Genomic DNA, 23,312 nt, shown 5'->3' with positions numbered 1-23,312 from the left:
CTTTTCTTCCAAATTACTCCCACCAATGGAGAACACTGTACGAAACAGGCCCTTCGGCGCATCGAGTCCGCAGCGACCAATGATCCCCGCTCATTAACCCTACCCTACACACACTAGGGACAAATTTACACTTATACCAAGCCAATTAATCTACAAACCTGTAAGAAAGAACTACAGTTGCTGGTTTAAATCGGAGGTAGACACAAAATGCTGGAGTAACTCAGCGGTACAGACAGCATCTCTGGAGATTCCTTCTCTCCAGAGATGCTGCCTGTCCTGCGGAGTTACTCCAGCATTTTGTGTCGACCTACAAACCTGTATGTCTTTGAAGTGTGGGAGGAAACCGAAGATCTCTGAGAAAACCCACGCGGTCACGGGGAGAATGTACAAACTCAGTACAGACAGCACCCGTAATCAGGATCATACCCGGGACTCCAGCGCCGCATGCGCTGTAAGGCAGCAACTTTACTGCTGTGCCACCGTGCCGTGTAGAAACAGAAGCATTCCGAACACTGGTTCTGTTGTCATTCAATGAGTCCATGCGTGATCTGTTACCTCAGCACCACTTGCTGTCGTGATGCAGAAGATTGGAAACTTGCTGAGAAAAACAGGAAGAAGTTGGATCAAGTTACATGGCATTTCACGCTTACTCTAACATTCAGTGAGATCAAAGCTGATCTTTTGTTTCACGTCAGATATCACGTGATTCACAAACTAAAATCAATGGATTTCCATCTTTAAAATATACAATACCCAATCCTCCAACCACCTTAGATGTAGAATCCCTAAAGGTCAGCAGTCTGTGGGTGGTCATTTCTCCCCATTTCTGTTCTGAACGACTGAAAGGGATTGTAGGTAAGACTATAAATATAACAGTACGAAGAAGGGTGCAGACCCGATAAGTCGTCTGTCCATTCCCTTCTACTGATGCTGCCTGACCCACTGAGTTCCTCCTGCAGTTTATTTTTTGCTCAAGATTTTGGCTTCGACAATCTCTTGCGTTTCCAGTAATGAATTTGTCAGGTGAATACAAAAGTAACAAATGGAATTCAGTCAGGAGCAGCCAGAGTCATAGAATTATACAGAATTATAGAAACGGGCCCTTCAGCTTAACTTTTCCATGCTGAACAATATGTCCCATCTATTATTTGGAATATTGTGTGCAGTTCTGGTCACCCCATTACAGGAAAGATGTGAAGGCTTTGGAAATAGTACTGAGGAAGTTTACCAGAATGCTGCCTGTATAAAAGGGTTTCAGCTACAGGGATAGTCTTGGATTGCTTTCTCTGGAATGTAAGAGGTTGAGGGGAGACTTGATAGAAATATATAAAATTATGAGAGACATTGATAGGGAAGATAGTCAGAACCTTTTTCCCCAGGATGGAAATGTCCAACACTAGAGGGCAGAGCTATAAGTTGAGAGGGGGGCACATGTAATGGAGATGTGCAGAACAAGGTTTTTTTTACAGAAAGGGTCGTGGAACCTGGTGGTGGAGGCAAATACGATCATGGCGTTTGAGGTTTTTGGATATGCAGATGAAAATGCAGTGAATAGATTGTGGAATAGGATGTGGAACATTTGCAGGCAGATGAGATCAGTTCCTCGGCATCATGTTCAGCACAAACATTGTGGGCCAAAGGGCCCGTTCCTGTGCTGTACTGTTTTATGTTCTATCTACACTAATCCCAGCTGCCCACATTTGGCCCATATCCCTCCAAACCCCGACCATCCATGTACCTCTGCAAATGTTTTTAAAATGTTGTTACAGTACCTGCCAATACTTGTTATGGTACCTGCCAGTCCAAGATAACGTATTGAAGGAAGGAAAACAAGGCAAGAAAATAAATGGGGTGTGGAGGAAAAGTGGGATCTTGGAGTGATTGTCCGCATATCCCTGAAGTAACAGGACAGGTAGATAGATATTCCAAATGTCTCCTTGATTTTAATTGGTTTAAACAAATAATATGAAAATTGCATTAAAAACATTTAGGCACAGCTAATGTACAGTTCTGGCCACCACATTTGCAATGATTTATTTAAAATAAACGAAATGGAGTAGAGATCAAATAACATAAAACATTGAAAATCTAGACCGGATAACTGGAAGGTCATCTCCCTCAGCAAAGGGCAACAATTGCAGTTTATTGGGAGGAAACATGGAGGAGGTCAAGGGGCAAGACATATATAATGCAAAGTAGCCTTGCAAATTAACAAAGCTATCAGAAATCTAAGCAAAACATTGGGGTCAGTTTCTAGAAGAAAATAAATAAACAGCAGAGGTGTTACATGAGGTGAATCGTGCTTGGGGAACCTGAACAATTCTAGTCTCTGTTTCATAGGTAGGATTTAAAAGGGAGATGCAAAAAAAAATAAAAAAATCTGAACTGACATTGCAAGAATCTCTCAAGACCTGCCTCTCAGTGAAGGTGAATGTTGATGATGAAATCAAAAATCTTAAGATGCTGGAAATTATATGTAAAACCAGGAAACAGTCGATCAGGCTGCATTCATGGAAGAGGATCAGAGTTTCTGTCTTAGATCAAAGATACCAATGACTTTCAGTCAACGCCTTAAATCAATGCGAGAATACCGCCAACAAGATCCTCCAAATCCACAGGCCGGATATGCAACTGTGTCCTCTCCCAGACCAACAACCCAAGGATTGATGTTCTAATCATCTTCAACCAGCAGTGATAGTTGGGCAATGTTGTTCACATACCCTACAGCACACTCCTGGAACAAGCATTGTACTCCAAGTGTAATCATAGCACATGAGAACAGACCCAACTCGTCCATTTCTAACATAGCCATTTGCCCATGTTTGGCCCATTTCCTCTAAACCTTTTCTATCCACTGCATTTTGTTGTCTCTGTACTGTACACTGACAATGACAATTAAAAATGAATCTGAATCTGAAGCATTTTGTACTCTGCTGTAAACTCCAAAGAGATCTTGAGGGGTTGAGGTAGATTTTTCTGAATCCTTGGCTCAGAACTGCTCAGACAGATGGAGCATCATCCAGAAAGACGAGCAGTACTCCCAGTCTCTCTGGATGGAGGCAGAAAGCCTGTCGCAGCTTGCAGAAGGAGCATACGGTGACAGCTTGAGGCAAGTCTGTGGATACAGCATTTGTCACTTCAGAAACCACAGAACTGGTGTGGAAGCAAATCACCCTCAACCCTAACGAACTGCCTAAGAAAAGGAATGATAACATCTCACCTCAGCTTAAGATTGTGGATTCAAGTCCTACTCCAGAGATATGAACCTGATATGGGTTTCTGTGCAGTGCTGAAGGAAAGTTTCAGGTAGTAAGAAATATGTGACAGAAGAAGGCTCTCTCTTTCTTTTATCATTTCTGTTTGTGGGATATGCATCAGACAGTGCACACCTATTCCCCTGCTCATTTCCAACAAATATTCAACTGAGAAGATGATCTAAGTTTTTACCCAGAGGTTGGCACCTCTGGCAGTGCAGCACTCGGAGTGTCAGCCTGAATTACAAGCTGAAGTCTCTGGAGTGATCCTAGAATCCACAACTTGACACAGAAGCAGAAATGACATCAGATGAGCCAAGACTTGGCCACAAAAACAACATCCGACGCCCTATCTTTGCGTCATTGTGGCTTTACTTGAACATTCGACAGCAGCAATCATGTTTTGTGGATACATTTCAATCCAGAAGAACATACTTATGAAAAGGTATTTGAGCAGCTGTGGTGAATTCTATCTTTCTTTTCAGGGGTATTTTCAGCAAAGCTTCAGCATTAATGACAAACATTTAACCAGAAGCACTGTCTTCAAGAGAGGGACCAAGAACTATAGTTTGTAATTTTGCAGTTATCTGTACAGTTCCAGTCTAGTACACTGCAAACTGCTCCACAAACTAGAACGTCACTCAAGGATATTACATTGCAGAAGTTGCCCTCTGGGCTCCAACTACGTTGGGGCGGTTCGAACTCAGCTAACTGCAAATAACGATACTCAACAGGGACAGGGATTTTTCTGAGGAGGTGCACCAGTAATGACTGGCCGGGAATCCAGGTGGAGTGAACTCCGACTATTTTCACTGGATAAATGTAGCCCGTTCCGCGCCAGCAGCTCTCGAGTCAACAGCAGAAAGGCTTCATCGACATTCTGCGCCTCTTTAGCTGACGTCTCCAGCACAGCCAAGAGACCAAATTTTTCAGCCACGTTGCAGGCCTCCTCGAACGGAACCTCACGTCTCTCCCCAAGATCAGCCTTGTTTCCTGTTGGGAGTGGAGAGAATCACAGTGATCAGCCACTAGCCTCATGTGCCAGTCCCATATCTTATGCAGATTTATCCAATGAGTGCACCCACCCTGCTCTTTTACAGTTGTGCTGAAAATGTTAATGTTTATCTATTGCTTTACAATTGTTTACTTATGTTTGGTTACTTCATATATGAAGTTTGTATGTGTATAATAGTTGTATGTATATATATGTCTGTAGGTATTATGGGAAATTGCCTGGGGTAGTATTATTATTATTATTATTAATTAATTAATTGATTTTTAAATATGGTAGAAGTGTTGGGGAAAAGGGGTGAGATTTAATAAGTTATTCTTCTTCTCGCTCCTTTTCGAGCTTGTACAGACACAGATTTGGACATTGGAAATTTGCTTTTTGTTCTTTTCATTGCTTGTAAATATTGATTGTAATGTCCAATTGTTTGATAATTTCGATTTTGTTACTATTAATGTCTTTAATGTCTTTACTTGTTCGGAATAAATAAAATAAATAAATAAATAAATAAATAAATAAATAAAATAAAAGATTCCTTAGGATGATCCAAACCTGTTTATCCCCCTTTAATACACTGTTTCAGATCATATTTTAACTATATCCCAAACTCATCCTTCACCATCTTCACCTCCACTGACCACAAGGTGCAGTGGAGCATTATGCAGTTGTACTGGAGTGACCCCATTAGCCTCCTTCATTAACTCTAGACTCTGCGCCTATGGCATCAGGTCATATCATTTGGATTATTGATCCAGAGACAAGAGTTCAAATTCCTTCAAGGCATCTGAGAAATTTAAATTCAGTTAATTTGATAAATCTGAAATTAAAAGTTATTATAATCTTGAAATGATTGGATTGTTATAAAAACTCATCTATTTCAGGTGGGGAGATCAATTTGTTCATCTGTTCAGGCATTCCCGAATGACAGTAGAGGGGTCGGTCCTCACTTAGACTCTGTATCTGAACATTTACTACATTCTGCTGGCACGTGAACTGTGGCTGGGAATAGGTACAATAGAGGGCAAATACCCAGCTTCAGTGATGAATCGATTCTCCTCCCTGACTAACGACAAATTAAGAAAGCACCAAGTGCGATGAACTGAAGAGACTCACAGTCAGGGACTAGAATACCCTTCCATGACCTGATATCTCCACTATCCTGGCCATATGCTAAAGGACAAGATTTAATAGGAATCTGAGGGGTAGTTTTTTCCACATGCTGATCTTGTCAGTGTTTGTATAAATGAGTCAATTCCATGCAGAACATCAAAGTCACAACACAAATTCCTCTTCCCTTTTATTCTTTTGCTAATTACCTTAAATTGATACAGTATCTTCTTGTTCGTAATCTTTCTGGCTCTGACAAGAGTTTGTCAACATTACCAAAACATTTTATAAGTTGAGATTTCTTGCAAACCTTCCCTTAAAAAGATCTGCTCCACAGATCTGCTTCTACAATCTCCCCACATAATTGAAGTAATTCAACTGAGCTACCATTCATCTATAATAAATCTCATCTATATTCTCCCTGAAGTTTTTCCTAAAACCAAGCGGCCAAAACTGCCCCAATAATCTAGATGGGACCCAACAGAGAATGTAAAGGTTTAGGATAACTTCATCACTTTTGCATGAGAGCATACAACAATACAGCATAGGAACAGGCTCTTCGCCCCATGACGCCTATGCCCTGAAATCCCTATTTATGAAGCCAATGATCACATGTTGCCTCTCAACTGGTCTTGCTTCCCTCAAAGATTTATGTTCCTGTATTCCTGTAGGATTGAACCACTTAGGTTATGGAAGCAAAAAATGCTGGGAATACTAGCCATTCCATGGAGAGTGGAACAGAGTTTCGGATGATCTTTGATCGGAGCTTAAACCTTCAGAAGTTTTAATCCAGCACAAGTAGGGAATGAGGAGAGTTTATTTGTATTGCAGATTGCTGAGGATTGACACCAACCACTGTTGATCATTGACTCACGATTGTGACTTTGTGGAGAAAGCTACCAATTAGCCCCTCCAGTTTTACCATATGCAGCAAGATAATGGTTTATCACTGTCCAGCTCCTGTGCTTACCCAGTACCTACTCATCAACAAATGTTGAGCTGGAATTCCCGTCTAACAGAACACTGATTCTCTGCTTGATTGCTAATTAACAACATTTAAAAGCCATTTGGACAGGTACATGGATAAGAAAGGTTTGGAGGAATACAGGCAAATGGGACTAGCAAAGATGGATACCTTAGTTAGCATGGATGAGTTGGGCCATAGGGGTCTGTTTCCTTGCTGTATCATTCTGTGACCATAATTCTTGCTGGCACGGTGGTGCAGCGGTAGAGTTGCTGCCTTGCAGTGAATGCAGCGCCGGAGACCCGGGTGCTGTCTGTATGGAGTTTGTACGTTCTCCCCGAGACCTGTGTGGGTTTTCTCCGAGATCTTTGGTTTCCTCACACACTCCAAAGACGTACAGGTATGTAGGTTAATTGGCTTGGTAAATGTAAAAATTGTCCTTGGTGTGTGTGTAGGATAGTATCAATGTGCAGGGATCGCTGGTCGGTGCGAATCCGGTGGGCCGAAGGGCCTGTTTCCGCAACGCATCTCTAAACTAATAAAATAAACTAAAACGTGTGTATATCCAGGCAAGTAATTCTCATACTCCATTTCATTTCAATTGGATTTATGATTCTTACAGAAACAACAACTGATGAAACATACCAATCAGCAGCTGGACAACATTGGCTGCTCCATATCGCTGGATCTCGTTGACCCAGTGGGGCACCGAGTTGAAGGAGGACTGCTTGGTGATGTCATAGGCGATCATGGCCCCATGGGCACTCCGATAGTAGCTCTGTGTGATGGTCCGGAAACGCTCCTGCCCTGCGGTGTCCCACACCTGTACCTTAAAAAATAAAAAAACACCATGTTAGCAAACTGCTGTCAGCAGAAGCATCAAAGCCATACCGGACTGATTCCAGAGCGCCAAAGTGGAAGACTAGGCAATTAAACTCCATCATGTCACTTACAGATCTCAACAGAAGATAACAGCTAGGATACTTGCCGGTTCTGATCCTTTCATAGAAACATAGAAAATAGGTGCAGGAGCAGGCCATTCGACCCTTCGAGCCTGCACCGCCATTCAATATGATCATGGCTGATCATCCAACTCAGTATCCTGTACCTGCCTTCTCTCCATACCCCCTGATCCCTTTAGCCACAAGGGCCACATCTAACTCGCTCATAAACATAGCCAATGAACTGGCCTCAACTACCTTCTGTGGCAGAGAATTCCAGAGATTCACCACTCTCTGTGTGAAAAATGTTTTCCTCATCTCGGTCCTAAAAGATTTCCCCCTTATCCTTAAACTGTGACCCCTTGTTCAAGACTTCCCCAACATCGGGAACAATCTTCCTGCATCTACCCTGTCTAACCCCTTAAGAATTTTGTAAGTTTCTTTAAGATCCCCCCTCAATCTTCTAAATTCTAGCGAGTACAAACCAAGTCTATCCAGTCTTTCTTCATATGATAGTCCTGACATCCCAGGAATCAGTCTGGTAAACCTTCTCTGTACTCCCTCTATGGCAAGAATGTCTTTCCTCAGATTAGGAGACCAAAACTGTATGCAAATGGATTTCAAATGGATTTTGGGGTTAGACCACCATAACCTGCGAACAAGTCTGAAAACTCAAAGGTGTTCTTAAGGAGAGGACCAAAATATAAAATAAAGTATGGAGGAATGGATTAGAAGCCGAAAACTTCCCAGTGAGTCAGGTGGTAGCTTTTATAGAAGAGCTGTTATCCTGGAGTAAGTAGCAGAATACAAGGGACGTATGACGGGGAATGAGCAACCCGCAGTTATGGAACATAGAATTGGCACAGGAACATTTGGATACGCAGGGCACCGAAAAGGGCCCTGCAGCCCAAAGTGTATGCCAACCTTTTTGCCCATTTATACCTATCTCATTTGTCCATATTATGACCTTCTATACCTTGCCTGTTTGTATTAATCTAAATGTTTCTTAAAGGAAGTAAGTGTATCTAATGCAGCATCTTCTCTGTTAGTGTGTTCCTGGTAGTAGCCCCTCTCCATGCAAAAATCTTACCCTTCAGATTTCCTATTTATTAAAAATCTTTAGAATCATACAGCGCAGGAACAAGCCCCTTCAGAAAAACGTGCCCTTCTGACCAAGATGCCTCATCTTCACTACTCCCACTTACCCACATTTGACCCATATCTCTCTAAACATTTCCTAGCCATGTACCTGTTCAAATGCATTTTAAATGTTGTTGTAGTACCTGCCACAACCACCTCCTCTGGCAACATTCCATATGCACATCACACTCTATGAAAAAGTTGCCCCTCAGATTCCTATTAAATCTTAACTTGCATCTTAAACCTATTCCCCTCATTTTTGATAGTCCTGGGAAAAAGATTTGACTACCGATACTTCTCAAAATCTTATGTACTTCTATCAAGTCAACCCTCAGCCTCCTTTGCCCAAGTAAAACCAGCCCAGTCGCCACAATCTCTCCCCATAATAAAAGTCCTCAAATCCAGTCAACATCCTGGTGAATTTCCCCTGTACTCTCTCCAGTGCAGTCACACCTTTACTATTGTGTGGCAACCACAATTGCATACAGCACTCCAGTGTAATCTAACCATTGTTTTGTTAAATTGCAACATTACATCACGAGTTTCATATTCTATATGTCCCGACCCATGAAGGCAAGCAAGCCATATATCTTCTTCGTCGTCCTATCGATCGCTGTTGTCATTTTCAGGAACGTATGGACCTGAATCCCAAGGTGCCTCTGTTCATCACATTCTTTAGTGCTTCATTATTTACTCTATAAGCTCTACCCCTATTTGATCCTTAAAATGCATCACATTGCACTTGTCAGAATTAAATTCCATCTATCAATGCTCCGCCCAACCTTTCAACTTTTCCTTTCAGAACTTATAACAGCCATTTAGTGCTCAAGTGTGTTCCACATTCAATAAGATCATGCCTCATCTTTGACCAATTGCATATCCTCCACATTATTAGCACCTTTAGACATCAATCTTAGATTTAAAACTCATATGTTGTAAAACATACTTGGCTAATAAAGTATTATTATGATTATGATAACCGATTCAATATCAGTTACAATTTATGGAAGTAAATTCCAAAATGTTAACCATTCCTTGAATTTAAACATATTTCTTAATTTCAACCCTAAAAACCATGGCTCAATTTTATATCATATTTAGTGGAAATGTTTTTGCCCCTTGCTTGCCTTTACCATCTGGAAAAATGTAACAGATCATCCTCTGACTATGTAAATTCCAGATAATACAATCAAAGTTTGTGCAATCTAATAAAGGTGATAGTGTCCAGGCATCATGCTGGTAAATCTACATTTTTCTCCCTCTAAGGAAAATCCCAATCACCTTTATGGTTATTTTCAACACCCGTGACATTTTAATCACTTATTTACATGGATCCCAAGATTCTTTGAACCTCCTCTGTTATTGTTTTTAAATTATTTCGAACATACTCTTCATTCTTTTTAGATCAAATTGGAGAATTCAAATTTGCCTACATTGGCATTGGGATTGGTTTATTATTGTCATGTGTATCCAAATACAGTGAAAAACATGTTTTGCATATCATCCAGGCAGACCAGATCATGCACGATTACAACAGAAAAATAATGGAAACAGAGTGCAGGATATAGTGTTACAGCTAAAGAAAGTGCAGATAAAGATGAAGTGCAAGGCCTCCAATTATGTATATTGGAATTGAGAATGCATCCCTAGCGTACAAGAGATCCATTCAAGACTCTGGTTACAGCCAGGAAGAAGCTTTTCTTGAATCTGGTAGTATGTGGTTTCAAGCTTTTGTATCTTCTGCCTGATGGGAGAGGGGAGAAGAGAGTGCGAGCGGTTCTTGATTATATTGGCTGCTTTCCCAAGGCAGCATGAAGTGTAGATGGAGTTGATGGGGGAGACTTTGTGTAATGGACTGAGCTGTATTAATCTGATCGTCTACTTTAGGGAAAAAAAGACACAAAATGCTGGAATAATCCAGCAGGTCAGACAGCATCTATCTATGTGTAGGCTCCATTTCCTGCTTGATCCACATAATTTAAACAATTCTAATTATGCCAACATTGAACATACTTAAACCATCAGCATCCACAGCTCTCTGGAGTAAAAAGTTAAAAAGATTAATTATGACCAAACTTTCCTCCTAAGTCTTTGATCCCTGAACCCCCCACCACCACAATGGGAAACATCATCACAGTATTTGTCATATCAAGCCTTGAAACCTTATTTATCCATTTCCCAGCACTGATGCTGCCTGACCTACTGAGTTACTCCAGCTCTTTGTTTTTTGCCCAGTCTTGTAGATTAGCTCGCATTTTATCTAAACGACAGGAGAGCTTTTTCTTTTCTACTCATTTTACAGTATCTGGAAATTGCTTATTAGGCCAGCATTCCGTCTTAATTGACCTTGCGAAGGCGTGGTGAGTCATCGTGAACAACTACTTTAAAAAAATAATTCATTCAAGACATATGTACTTCACAGGTTGGGCCAGCATTTAATTGCCCATGAGGCGTGGTCACTTACTTTCTTGAAACACTGTCAACCTTGAGCTGTCTGAATACTCACAATGTTGTTAGTGAGGGAGTTCCAGGACTGACCCAGAGACAGTGGAGAAACTGATTTATTTCCAAGTCGGGATGGTGTGTGGATTGGACAGCAACTTCCAGGTGGGGGTGTCCTATACTTTTGCTGCCCTTGATCTTCCAGCTTGCTGAGATTGTGGGTTTGGAAGATGGCCACTAAGGTGAAACATTGCAGTGCATCCTGTAGATGATACAAACTGCTGCTACAGTGGTGCAGTTAGTGAATTGTTGTGACAGTGGTGCCTATCAAGAAGACTGGTATGTAAGGTACGATGTCAAGCTTCTTGAGTACTATTGAAGCTGCACTCATTCAGGCAAGTGGAGAATGCACCATCACACTCCTGACTTGAGCCTTGTAAATGGTGGACAGAATTTGGAGAGTTGGAAGGCGAGTTACTCACTACAGGACTTCTAGCCACTGACCTGCTCTTGCAGCCACATTGTGTACATGGCTACTCCAGTTGAGCTTCTGGTCAATGGCGATCCCCAGGATATTAATAGTGGGAGGAAATTTAGTGATAGTAATGCCATTGAATGTCAGGGAGTGATAGCTGTATTTTCTCTTGTTGAACGTCATCATTGCCTAACACCTGTGTGTTACTTAATATTACTTGCCACTCATTGTCCAGGTCATGCTGTGTTTGGATGCAGACTACTTCATTACCTACAGTTGTGAAGGGTACTGAATATTGTGCAACAATCAGCAAACATCCCTATTTCAGTCCCTACAACTGAAAGAAGGTCATTGACATTGAAGATGGTTGGGTCCAGGACACCATCCTGAGGACCTCCTGCAGAGATGTCCTCTGGCTGGTGATGGTGGTCCCACAGTGTTGTGAGACAAGGAGATCCAGGAATGTGACTCAGTGTGATAAAGGACAGTCAATCTATTTCCAAGCACTTTACCCACTGAATTCTCCTGAACATCTATACAAATAACATACACAGATATTCCCATCTCCAAGGTCATCAGCCAATACCTATTCATTAACAATTCACAATTTCTGCAGTCAATTAGCTGGAAATTTGAGGTACTTAGTTCCTCTAAATGTATTATAAACTGAAGTAATTTCTTAAGAACAGCTGTTAGTCCAATCATTTTATATTTCACTTTTTATTATTACTCACTTGCTTAAATAACAGTGACACAACAATTTCCATTCTAAAATAAATCAAATGAAGAGAAATAGTAGTTCGGACATTTGCAATATTTTTTTCTTTTGTCTTTTAAATTCTGGCATGGAAACCATTTTGTCCTTGTGACGTCTCGTTTTAGTAACATTATCTTGTTCAATTCTTGATCCTTTTGCCAGGATATTTCTGAAAAACAATCATTCAATTGGATAACTGATGAAAGTTTATTTTTGTGATTCTTCCTATTCATGTAATCAGTTTTTGTCCTCTGCCATTCCTCCCAGTCATTACTATCTGTACTTGTTTTTTGCATTTTGTATGGTTTCCTTTTACTTTTATGTTGTGTCCCACCTTTTTAATTGCCGATATTCATGGTATCGGTCAATGGTAAAATTGACTTTGCACAACTTTAAACTTTTTATCGACTCTTCTTACAGTTTTTTCTGTCAATTTACCCTTTCAATATTTGTCCAATTTACTGTGGACAGTCTCACCAAAATCACACTTAACTGGACCTACAGAAACCTGTTCCCACACCATCAAGTTCAGGAACTGTTACTTTCCTTTTGCCATCAGGTTCTTGAACCAACCTGCAATCTTTATCCTACATGAGCAACAAACACTACTGATTACCTCTTACTCTGCCATGGACTGACTTTCTAATTGTGTATTTTTGATGTCTTGTTTATGTTTTTTTTTTTTTCCTTTTCTCCATCTTGTGGAATTTATCTGTAATTTATGTTTTGGGTGTCTGCGTCTACATAGCTGTGATGATGCTGCAAGCAGGTTTTCATTGTACCTGTACTTCACTATACTTTTGCTTACAATAAACTTGAATTACTTTACCAATTTCACTAGGTTTATTGCTCAACTATCTGCAAGATCTGTTCCTTTGGAATGTTTTCATCAGACAAGTTGATGCTTTCAGATCTGCCTTATACCCCCACAACTTAAGCTCTAATAGATTCCTTAGTTCTCTTCTCTAGTTTAATCACTTAAATTTTCCCCTTTACCTATGTTACATAAATCACTGCTTTACTGCACTTTATTTTAAATAGTAATAACGCCATTTCCACCTACAATTCTAACACCCTCTGCTATATTTATTATCTGTTGGGTTTCTGATTCTAACCTTGTTAAAATGCAAAACTTATGATTCCTTCCAGTGCCAGTGTTGGTATCTGGATGGCAAGGATTCCATTTGCCATGGGTCAATGTTTTGGAGAATGTGAGTCACTTATAGTAGGAGTGATAGAAATGCAAGCAAGTTGCCCACCTTCACTTTCTTGCCTTCAATGTCCATTGTTTTAACGATGAAGTCCACTCCAATGGTATTCTGCTGCTTCTCGAGGAAAACCCCAGATTTGAAACGATGAACCACACAGGTTTTGCCAATGTTGGAATCTCCGATAAGCACAATCTTAAAGAGATAGTCAAAAGCTTCATCTGCACCAGTTGTGTTCATACTGCAATTGAACAAGTTATTGTATCAAGTTAGTAATATAACTTCCAGTGAAACCAGCGACTGATAACAATAACAGTTTACGATCTGGAAACAAAGAACTGCAAATGCAGGTTTCTGATAAAACCTGCTGGAGTAACTCAGTGGGTCAGGCAGTATCTCTGGAGAACATTGATACGTGACAAAGCCTCGCAGGTAATAAGTTGACACAAACAAGGGGGAGGGGTGGGTTTGGAAGGCAGATGGTTGAAGAAATAGTTGCTAGTCCAGGTGGGGCACTGGGGTGATGGAACGGGAGAGAGGGATTTGCAGTTACCTAAAATTGGAGAATTCATTGTTTATATTGTTGGGTGGACCGTACCCAAGCGGGATATGAGGTGGTCGTCCAGTTTGCCTAATTCTAGCAGTAGAGAGAAAGGTCATGGGGAAATGGAAAATAGTTAGCAATCAGGAGACCCAGTAAGCCTTGGCAGACAAGCGCAAATGTTCAGAGAAATGGTTGCCATGTCTACACTTAGTCTTGGCGATCACATCAGGAACACAGAAGGCCACATCAGGAACACTGAATGCAGTAGAGGTTAGAGGAGGTGCACATGAACCTCTGTCTCACCTGGTAGGACTGCTGGGGCCCCTGGATGGAGGTGAGGGAGGAGGTATAGGGGCAGGTGTTATAACAACTGCAGGGGAAAATACCTGGGGAAGGGGTGGTTTAGGTGGGATGGGATGACTGAACCAAGGAGTTGCAGAGGGACCGTTCTCTTCAGAAGGGGGAAAGAGGTAGGGATGGGAATATATGACTGGTGGTGGGTTACATTTGAGTTGAAGGAAATGTCAAAGGATGTCAAAGGTGCTGGATGTGGAGGTTGGTGGAGTGAAAAGTGGGGAACTCTATCCATGTTCCATTTGGGCAAAGGAGGAGCAAAAGCAGAATTATGGGACACCGAGGACACACCTGTGAGGGATGCTTCTATGACAGCAGGAGAGAAACACATTTACTAAAGAAGAACATCCTGGATGCCCTAGAATGGAAAGCCTCATCTGGGAGCAGGTGTGGCAGAGTCAGAGAAATTGAGACTAGCGGATAGCATCTTTGCAAGAGGTAGGGTGGGAGGAAGTGCAGTTTAGATAACTATGGGAGTTGGTAGGTTTCTGGTAGACAACAGTCGATAGTTTGTCCCCTGTGATGGAGACAGAATGATCAAGAAAGAGAAGAAAGGCGTCAGAGATAGTCCAAGTGATTTTGAGGGGAGGGTGAAAGTTAGTGGTGAAGCTAATGAAATCAACAAGTTCTACATGGGTGCAGGAGGCAGCCCTGATGCAATTGTCAATGCACTGGCGAAAAAGTTGGGGGTTGATATCAGTGTACGTTTGGAACAAAGACTGTTAGACGTTACCAACAAAAAGACAGACATAGCTGGGACAAGGCTGCACCTTGGAGAAAGTGAGACGAGAAGTTGTTGAGCGCGAGGCCAGGTGGAGGAGAATGTTCATATAGGGAAATTGATTGGGTCTATGCTCAAGGAAAAATCAGAGGGCCTCGAGACCTTCCTGGTGAGGGATGGAGGTGTAAAGGGGCTGGACGTTCATGGTAAAGAAGAGGCAATAGGGGCCTGGAAACTGAAAGTTGTTGAAGAGGTGCCTCGAATGTAGGTCAAAAGAGACTGCACAAGAGAGGATAGTGCGGCAGAGATGGAGAAATTGAGAGTGGGGGACAGTGTATTTGCAAGAGGCACGGTGGAAGGAAGTGTAGCCCAGATAACTAGGAGTCAGTTGATTTGTAATAGCTGTCTGTTGATAATTTGTCTCCTGTGACAGAAATAGTCCAAGTGAATTTGGGGGTAGGATAGGTTAGTTGTAAAGTTAATGATATCAATGAATTCTGTATTGGTCCAGGAGGCAATCTATTCGTTCATGGGCTATGATAAACATTGCTCACCCATCCTCAAATGGCCCAAGAGACCCATTCCTGAATGGCCCCGAGGTGTCACTGGGGATGTACCTTCTCGAACCCCTGTATTCAGGCTAATGACCAAGTAGAACTGGAAAAAGTTTGGACCTTAATGTCCCATACCCGTGGTATGGGACATTAAGATGAAATTAAACATAAAGGAGTGGTTGTATAAGGATTAAAAAATACTGATCACTGGAGACTAAGACTCATAATCCTGGATGAAGAAAGTCAACAAATCTGCATTAGTCTTGTAGAAGGAACATGTCATTCATTGCAAAACTGAAATTAGTGCATTCATTACTGTTTCACCAGAAAAGTGCTTTAGGTGCTAAATCTAAAGATTCACCTTCCCTATCATTCATCTAGAACCCTTCAAGTTTCAACATTGCCAGTCAAGATAGTCATGATCAATGTTCCAAAGTACCAACAGAACAATGAAATACTTACTTGCTGCAGCTTTACAGGCCTGTAAGCACAATACACGTGTATAATATATAATAAACAAATATTCAATAAATATAGTGCCAGCTGCCTCACGGTGCTGGAGACCGGGTTCAATCCTGACTTTGGGTGCTGTCTGTGTAGAATTTACATGTTCTCCGTGGCCGCGTGGGATTCATCTGGGTATAATGGGGTTCTCCCACAAAGATGTGGAGGTTTGAAGGTTTAATTAGCCCACATAAAACTGCCCCTAGTGCGACACAAGTGGATGAAGTAGAAGGATAACATAGAACTAGTGCAAACGGGAGATTGATGGTCAGCTTGGACTCAGTGGGCAGAGGTGCCTGGTTCCATGCTTTATCTCCCAAAGAAAAAAACAATACTACTGCAAAAAAAAAAAAAAGTTCTTAGTGCAGCCAAAGACAATTGTTAGTTTATAGTTGAGGTTAGTGTGTGTGGTGTTCAAGAGTCTGATGGTTATTGGGAAATCACTATACTTGAACCTGGTGGTCATGGTGTTCAGACTCCTATACCTTCTTCCCAATGCTAGGAATGGAATGAGAGTATGGCCAAGGTAATGTTCGTCTTTGATGATAGTGGCTGCCTTTTTGAAGCAGCACCTCTGGTTCAATAGTTCTCTGATGGATCCCTTTGGGGAGGTTAGTAGCCGTGATGGACTGGGCAGCGTCCACCATTTTCTGTAATATCCTTCATTCCTGGGCAGCTGAGTTGCCGAACCAGGCAGTGATGCAACCAGTCAATATGCACTTGACCGTAGACCTGTCAAAGTTCAAGAGAGTATTTGTCGACATATCAAATCTTCGCAACCTTCTAAGGAAGAAGCAGCATTGAAGGGCTCCCTTTATGACTGCACTAATGTGCTGGACCCAGGACAGATCTTCAGAGATATCCACACTCAGGAACTAGAAGTAGTTGACTTTCTCCACCAATCCTTTGATGAAGACAACAGTGGATCCTTAACTTTCCCCTTCTAAAGTCAACAATCAGCTCCTCCATCTTGCTAACGTTGGAAGCAAGAATGTTGGTCAGGCACCATTTAATTAGACTTTTGATCTCCCTCCTATAGTTTGATTTATCATAATCCATTATTCATCCAACAACAATGCAATTGTGGGCGAACTTAAAGACAATGTTGGAACTGTGTCTGGCCATTCAGTCATGGGTAAAGTGAGTCGAGCAGAGGACTAAGCATACAGCCCAGAGGTGCTCCTGCGCTGATGGTTATTGAGGATAAATGTTGTTGTCAATTTGTGTAGGTTGTGGTCTGTTGTTGAAGAAGTCGAGGATCTAGTTAGATAGGTGTGAGCAGATACCCGTTTGATAACAAGTTTGGAGGGGATGATGGTGTTGAATGCCGAGCTAGTCAATGAACAACACCCTGATGTACAGTGCATTCAGAAAGTATTCAGAACCCTTCACTTTTTCCACATTTTGTTACGTTACAGCCTTATTTTAAAATGGATTAAATTCAATTTTTTTTAAATCAGCAATCTACACACAATACCCCAGAATGAGGAAGCGAAAACAGGTGTCGAAATGTTTGCAAAGTAATTAAAAAGAAATAACTGAAATATCACATTTACATAAGTTTTCAAACCCTTTGCTATGACACTCAAAATTGAGCTTAGGTGCATCCTATTTCCATTGATTATCCTTCAGATGTTTCTACAACTTGATTGGAGTCCACCAATGGTGAATTAAATTGATTTGACATGATTTGGAAAGGCACACCCTGTCTATATAAGGTCCCACAGTTGACAGTGCATGTCAGAGCAAAAACCAGGTCATGAAGACAAAGGAATTGTCCGTAGACCTCCCCGAGACAGGATTGTGTCGAGACACAGATCTGGGGAAGGGTATAAAACAATTTCTGCAGCATTGCAGGTCCTGAAGAGCACAGTGGCCTCCGTCATTCTTAAATGAAGAAATTTGGAAGCACCAGGACTTTTCATAGAGCTGGCCGCCCGGCCAAACTGAGCAATTGGGGGAGAAAGGCCTTGGCCAGGGAGGTGACTAAGAACCCGATGGTCACTGACAGAGTTCCTCTGTGGAGATGGGAGAATGTTCCAGAAGGACAACTATATCTGCAGCACCACCAATCAGGCCTTTATGGTAGAGTGGCCAGACGGAAGCCACTCCTCAGTAAAAGGCACATGGCAGCCTGCTTGGAGTTTGCCAAAAGGCATGAGAAACAAGATTCTCTGGTCTGATAAAACCAAGATTAAATTATTTGGCCTGAATGCCAAGCGTCATGTCAGAAGGAAACCAGGCACTGCTCATCACCTGGCCAATACCATACCTATGGTGAAGTATAGTGGTAGCATCATTCTGTGGCAATGTTTTTCAGTGGCAGGAACTGGGAGACTAGTCAGGATCGAGGGAAAGATGAACGGAGCAAAGTACAGAGAGATCCTTGATGAAAACCTGCTCCAGAGTGTTCTGGACCTCAGACTGGGGTGGAGGTTCACCTTCCAACGGGACAATGACCCTAAGCACACAGGCAAGAGAGCACAGGAGTGGCTTCGTGACAAGTCTGTGAATGTCCTTGAGTGGCCCAGCCAGAGCCCGGACTTGAACCCAATCGAACATCTCTAGAGGGACCTGAAAATAGCTGTGCATCGATGCACCCCATCCAACCTGACAGAGCTCAACGGGATCTGCAGAGAAGAATGGGAGAAATTACCCAAATACAGGTGTGCCAAGCTTGTAGCATCATACCCAAGAAGACACTGTAATCGCTGCCAAAGTACTGCGTAAAGGTCTGAATACTTATGTAAATGTGATATTTCAGTTATTTATTTTTAATTACTTTGCAAACATTATTAAACACCTGTTTTTGCTTTTTTATTATGGGGTATTGTGTGTAGATTGATGATTTAAAAAAATGAATTTAATCCATTTTAGAATAAGGCTATAACGTAACAAATTGTGGAAAAAGTGAAAAACGGAATACTTTCTGAATGCACTGTATGTGTTCTGATTGTCCAAGCGGTCCAAAGCAGAGTCGAGAACCAGCAAGATCACATCCCCCATTGATCTATCAGCAGGCAAATTGTACTGGGTCCAGATCCTTGCTTAGATAGGAGTTCATATGCGTCATAATCAATCTCTCAAACAATTTCATCAGCATGGACGTTAGTGCCACGAGTCAGCAGTCATTGGGGCATGTGACCTTACTCTTCAATAACACCAGTATTATTGATGGCCTTTTAAAGCAGGTGGGAACTCGGATCCTAGTAATGAGAGGTCAAAGATGTCTGCAAAGGTTCCAGCCAATTGGTCTACGTGGGTTTTCATTTCATCCCCAGGATATGTACAGGAATTCATCAAGCCCAGTTATCATCAGCTCCTTCATCAAGTGACCTTCCTTCCAGAACTGGTGACGCTTGGTGACAATTGCACAGTGTTCAATTCCATTTGCAACTCCTCAAAGATGTAGTACATGGCACATGCAGCAAGATGGGGCAAAAAAAAAAACTCTGCCCCATTCCCATGCTGTTCCAAGGTATTTCAAATTACACCTCACTATCCCAGCACATCACAGCCTTCCTGGGGTGGAAGATTGCAACCTTCATGTAGTTTAGACGAATGCAATCAACCTGGCGTGCACAATCAAATAAGATCAAATAGAACAACTTTAGGGCATGCATGCCATACGCAGGAAGAAGAAGACAGCCTTCCTGTCTCAATACTGGGATTCACAATTTAAAATAAAGAAAAATGGGTATAGCAAAATCACTGAACTGACAAATGGCAATGTATCACAAAAGTACCAGAAAAAGTCCATCTCCAACAAAAGGGAGTCTTAACAATGAAGAAACTCAGCAGATCGGATGGCATCTGTGAAGATAGAGGGAAACATCCCAGATACTCCAGATTCCAGTATCTGCACCCTCTTGTATTTCCACTCTGTTGATGTTCATTGTCACTACTGTTACCTAGTCCTTTACTATCATCATCTTGGCAATCACCATTCACTAGAAACTCATTTGAACTAGCTACATAAATGCTGTGGCTACAAGAACATGTAAGAGACTGGGTATCTTGTAGTCATACAAGGTGGTACCAGTTCTTCGGCCCAACATCCCCAAACTGACCATATGCCCCATCTACACTAGATCCACCCATCTATTTTTGGCCCATATCCCTCTATCCTATAAATCTATCCTATTATGTACCTGTCTAAATGTTTTTTTAACATTGCGGTAGTACCTGGCTTAACTACCTCCTCCGGCAGCTCGTTCCATATACCTACCACCCTCTGTGAAAAAAAAGTTGCCGCTCAGCTTCCTATTAAATCTTTTTCCCCACTCCTAAAACCTATGTCTTCTGGTTTTTGATTCACCTATTCTGGGTAAAAAACACTGCATTTATGCAACTTAATCTTCTCACGATATTATACACCTCTATAAGATCACCCTTCATGCTCCTGCTCCAGTCCTAGAGTGCTCAATTTCTCCCTAAAGTTCAGGCCCTCGATTCCTGACAACATTCTCGAAAATCTTCTCTGCACCCTTTTCAGCTTGTAAATCTCATTTAAAGTTTCCCCCTCTTTCCTTAAAACCACACACTCTAATATTTGACATTTACTTTCTAGAAAATGGGTTCTGACTGTCTAACCAATCTATGCCTTTTAAAACATTTATAAACTTCTGTCAGGTCTTCCCTCAGTCTCCAATACTCCAGAAAAAAATATTCTAAATTTGTCCACATTCTCTTTATAGCTAATACTATCTAATCCAGGCAACACCCTGGGGAACCACTTTTGCACCCTCCCCCAAACCTCGACAGGCTTCCCGTCGTGCAGTAACCAGAAATATTGTACACACAATACTTCAAATTCAGCCTAACCAAAGTTGTGTGCAGTATATTTTTTCTTCTCATTTCTCCATGGCGTGCTGCTAGTAGTGAGAAAGGGAAAACAGCCAGCAAGAAGCAGACTAGTTTGCCTGACATTTCTAACTTGGACTGTATAGATGCTGGATATTGAATGTCAAGGAAAGGCGTTCTGACTCTCTCTCAGAGATGATCAGTTATTGTGAGACATCGATGTTGTAATTGGCCCCTGCCCCACTGTTATCCTGGATACACACAAATTGCTGGAGTAACTCAGCGGGACAGGCAGCATCTCTGGAAAGAAGGAATGGGTGACGTTTCAAGTCGAGACCCTTCTTCAGGCTGTTATCCTGTCTTGTTTTCAGTCGTAGACAGACTCTTCATAATCTAAGTGGTAACTCAAATCAAACATTTCCAGTTTTGACCTTGTAATGGAGGAAAGGTCATTGATGAAGCAGCTGAAGATGGTCGAGAGTGCAACATTATCCTAAACCTTTCATGGCACTTTCCTTGATGCTACTTTCCTCGACACAGGTGACAACTCCAGCCTGTGGAAACTTTCTCCTCGTTTTCCACTGACCATTTTATTCATCAGCAGTGTTTAATCAAATAGGGTCCTAGCTATTCTCTCACCTGGCCTCCCATAATAACTCTCCATGCACTCGGCAGATGTGCCGACAACCCAGGCTCTGTGCCAATATGATTACAATGAATAAACAAACCAGATAACAGCATCTATAGGAAACATTGGCTTCTGTACTAAAAAAAGCTCTCCCTTTCTCTTTAATTTCCCCGCAGAATTCCTTATTTGCTTCAAAGCAAGGTACTATTTAGAGAGCTGTGTAGCACCCGAGAAGCAAGTTGTTTACATTGTCAAGACTCGCTGGGGAGGCTATGGACTCCCTCAGCTCTCTTATTGTTTCCTCCAGTAGATATGAAGTCCATTTTTTTCCACATAGATCAGTTTTTTTCTTGAGGTTGACATTGAGGAAAAACACAAGCAAACATTAAACAAATCCGGTCCCCTCCTGCACTAACCCCATGCCCTTAATCCCAGCCGCCCAGCATTCAAGAGGTCGTTTCCTTGCCGCGAGGATGGGAGTGAACTTGAGATAAAGTTGAAATCACAGCTCCCATTATTAAACAAAAAGTAACTCGTGTGCTGGGATGCGAAGAGCGAACGCTCCCAGTCACAGCGGGTGGACATTCCATGCTCTGCACTCAGTGAAAGGTGCGGGGTTACTGCACTCAGTCCATCGCCCTGATCGGAAAGCCGGCTTTGGCAAGATTTTTCTAAATAATACCAACAAACATAAAGAGCGAAGCCCCCTGCGCCCACCCCCCCGGAAGTGTAGATCACAGAGGGACTTACTTCGCACCATTTGCCAGCCCGCTTGCTCCGGAGCCGCCGCGACCCGCTCACCTTCCTAGCTGCAAACACCTTGCTCGCACCTGTCGCACCCGCTTCCTGGGTACGCGTGGGGGCCGCTGGGACTTGTAGTCCACCATGGGCTGAGCTTCTAGCCTAGCGAAGAGGAGCATGCGCGCTTTAACAAGAGGAGATCTGACCTGTAGACGCAGGAGACATTTCGGCCCATCGAGTTATACCGGTTCACAGGGTAATCCCATTTCCCCGCACGCTTTCCCTACAATCTGTTCTCCTCATGGTTCCATCAACTTCTCCCACTCACCTACACACTAGGGACAATATCTGATCCCTCAATAAGCCCATCCATTGGGATGTGGGAATAAACCAGGAAGAACATGCACACCTACAGCAACCAAGATCAGGATTGAACCCGGGTCTCTGGGGCTGTGTGGCAGGCGCTCTGCCAGCTGCACAACTGCCACCCCGTTTCTCTTTAAATTGGAAAGAAAATTGAAAGAAATAAGTTATGTGGTAAGTGCAATTTCTGCCGGTTTATATGGTGTGGTTGTAAGCAATATAACTTATCCAGATCAAACAACAAAACTTTCTTTTTTACGACCCAGCGGTATTGATTTATCTAACTTTAAGTAACCCTTGCATTCCCTCTCCCACTGTCCCTCTTCCACCTTGGTCGTCACAATAGTTTCACTGTCCTGTTGAGTTTCACTGTCTGGGTAACTCGTTATCACCTACCCCACAGCCAACAATTTCATTCATTTGTTCTATTTACCTTGTACAACTCTGGTTTCCCTTTCCCTTGACTCTCAGTCTGATGAACAGTCTCAACCTTTTCAGATGAGGCAGAGGTTCACTTGCACCTCCTCTAACCTCATCAACTGTATCCGCTGTTCCAGGTGCAGACTCCTACATATCAACGAGATCAAGCGCAGGCTCAGTGATCATTTTATGGAACACCTCCGCTCAGTCTGCCTAAACCTACCTGATCTCCCGGTTGCTAAACACTTTAACTCTCCCTCTCATTCCCACACTGACCTTTCTGTCCTGGGCCTCCTCCACTGTCAGAATGAGGCCAGAGCAAATTGGAGGAACCGCAGCTAATTTTCGCTTGGGCAGCTTGCACCCCAGCGGTATAAATATTG

General features: G+C 42.3%; 1 protein-coding gene across 3 annotated transcripts; it reads right to left on the bottom strand.

The window, feature by feature from the left end:
• Positions 1-1,923: 1,923 nt before the first annotated feature.
• On the bottom strand, positions 1,924-22,340 carry LOC129706267 (ras-related protein Rab-19-like). Of its 3 annotated transcripts, none has more exons than XM_055650420.1 (4): positions 22,207-22,340; positions 13,349-13,538; positions 6,980-7,163; positions 1,924-4,247 (listed from the first exon to the last, which is right to left on the bottom strand). In XM_055650420.1, exons 1-4 carry the CDS (start codon positions 22,323-22,325, stop codon positions 3,982-3,984), a joined length of 759 nt encoding a protein of 252 aa, XP_055506395.1. In that variant the 5' UTR covers positions 22,326-22,340; the 3' UTR covers positions 1,924-3,981. The 3 variants fall into 3 exon arrangements, with proteins under 3 accessions (XP_055506395.1, XP_055506396.1, XP_055506397.1); XM_055650421.1 differs by having other exon boundaries at positions 22,156-22,301; XM_055650422.1 differs by having other exon boundaries at positions 22,163-22,267.
• Positions 22,341-23,312: the final 972 nt, after the last annotated feature.

This window comes from Leucoraja erinacea, chromosome 19, assembly GCF_028641065.1.
Source record: "Leucoraja erinacea ecotype New England chromosome 19, Leri_hhj_1, whole genome shotgun sequence".
Classification (NCBI taxonomy): Eukaryota; Metazoa; Chordata; class Chondrichthyes; order Rajiformes; family Rajidae; genus Leucoraja; species Leucoraja erinaceus.
Note: the sequence above shows the minus strand (reverse complement) of the source record. Positions and strands in the feature narration are given on the sequence as shown.

What these genes read in the sequence shown, in the direction of transcription:
- LOC129706267 (XM_055650420.1), bottom strand. Translation starts at nt 22,325, where the DNA reads ATGCTCCTCTTCGCTAGGCTAGAAGCTCAGCCCATGGTGGACTACAAG. An exon ending in AGGTGTTTGCAGCTAGGAAG is followed by an intron (nt 13,539 to 22,206) that starts GTGAGCGGGTCG and finishes GTTCAATTGCAG; the next exon opens with TATGAACACAACTGGTGCAG. An exon ending in TTGAAGGCAAGAAAGTGAAG is followed by an intron (nt 7,164 to 13,348) that starts GTGGGCAACTTG and finishes TTATTTTTTAAG; the next exon opens with GTACAGGTGTGGGACACCGC.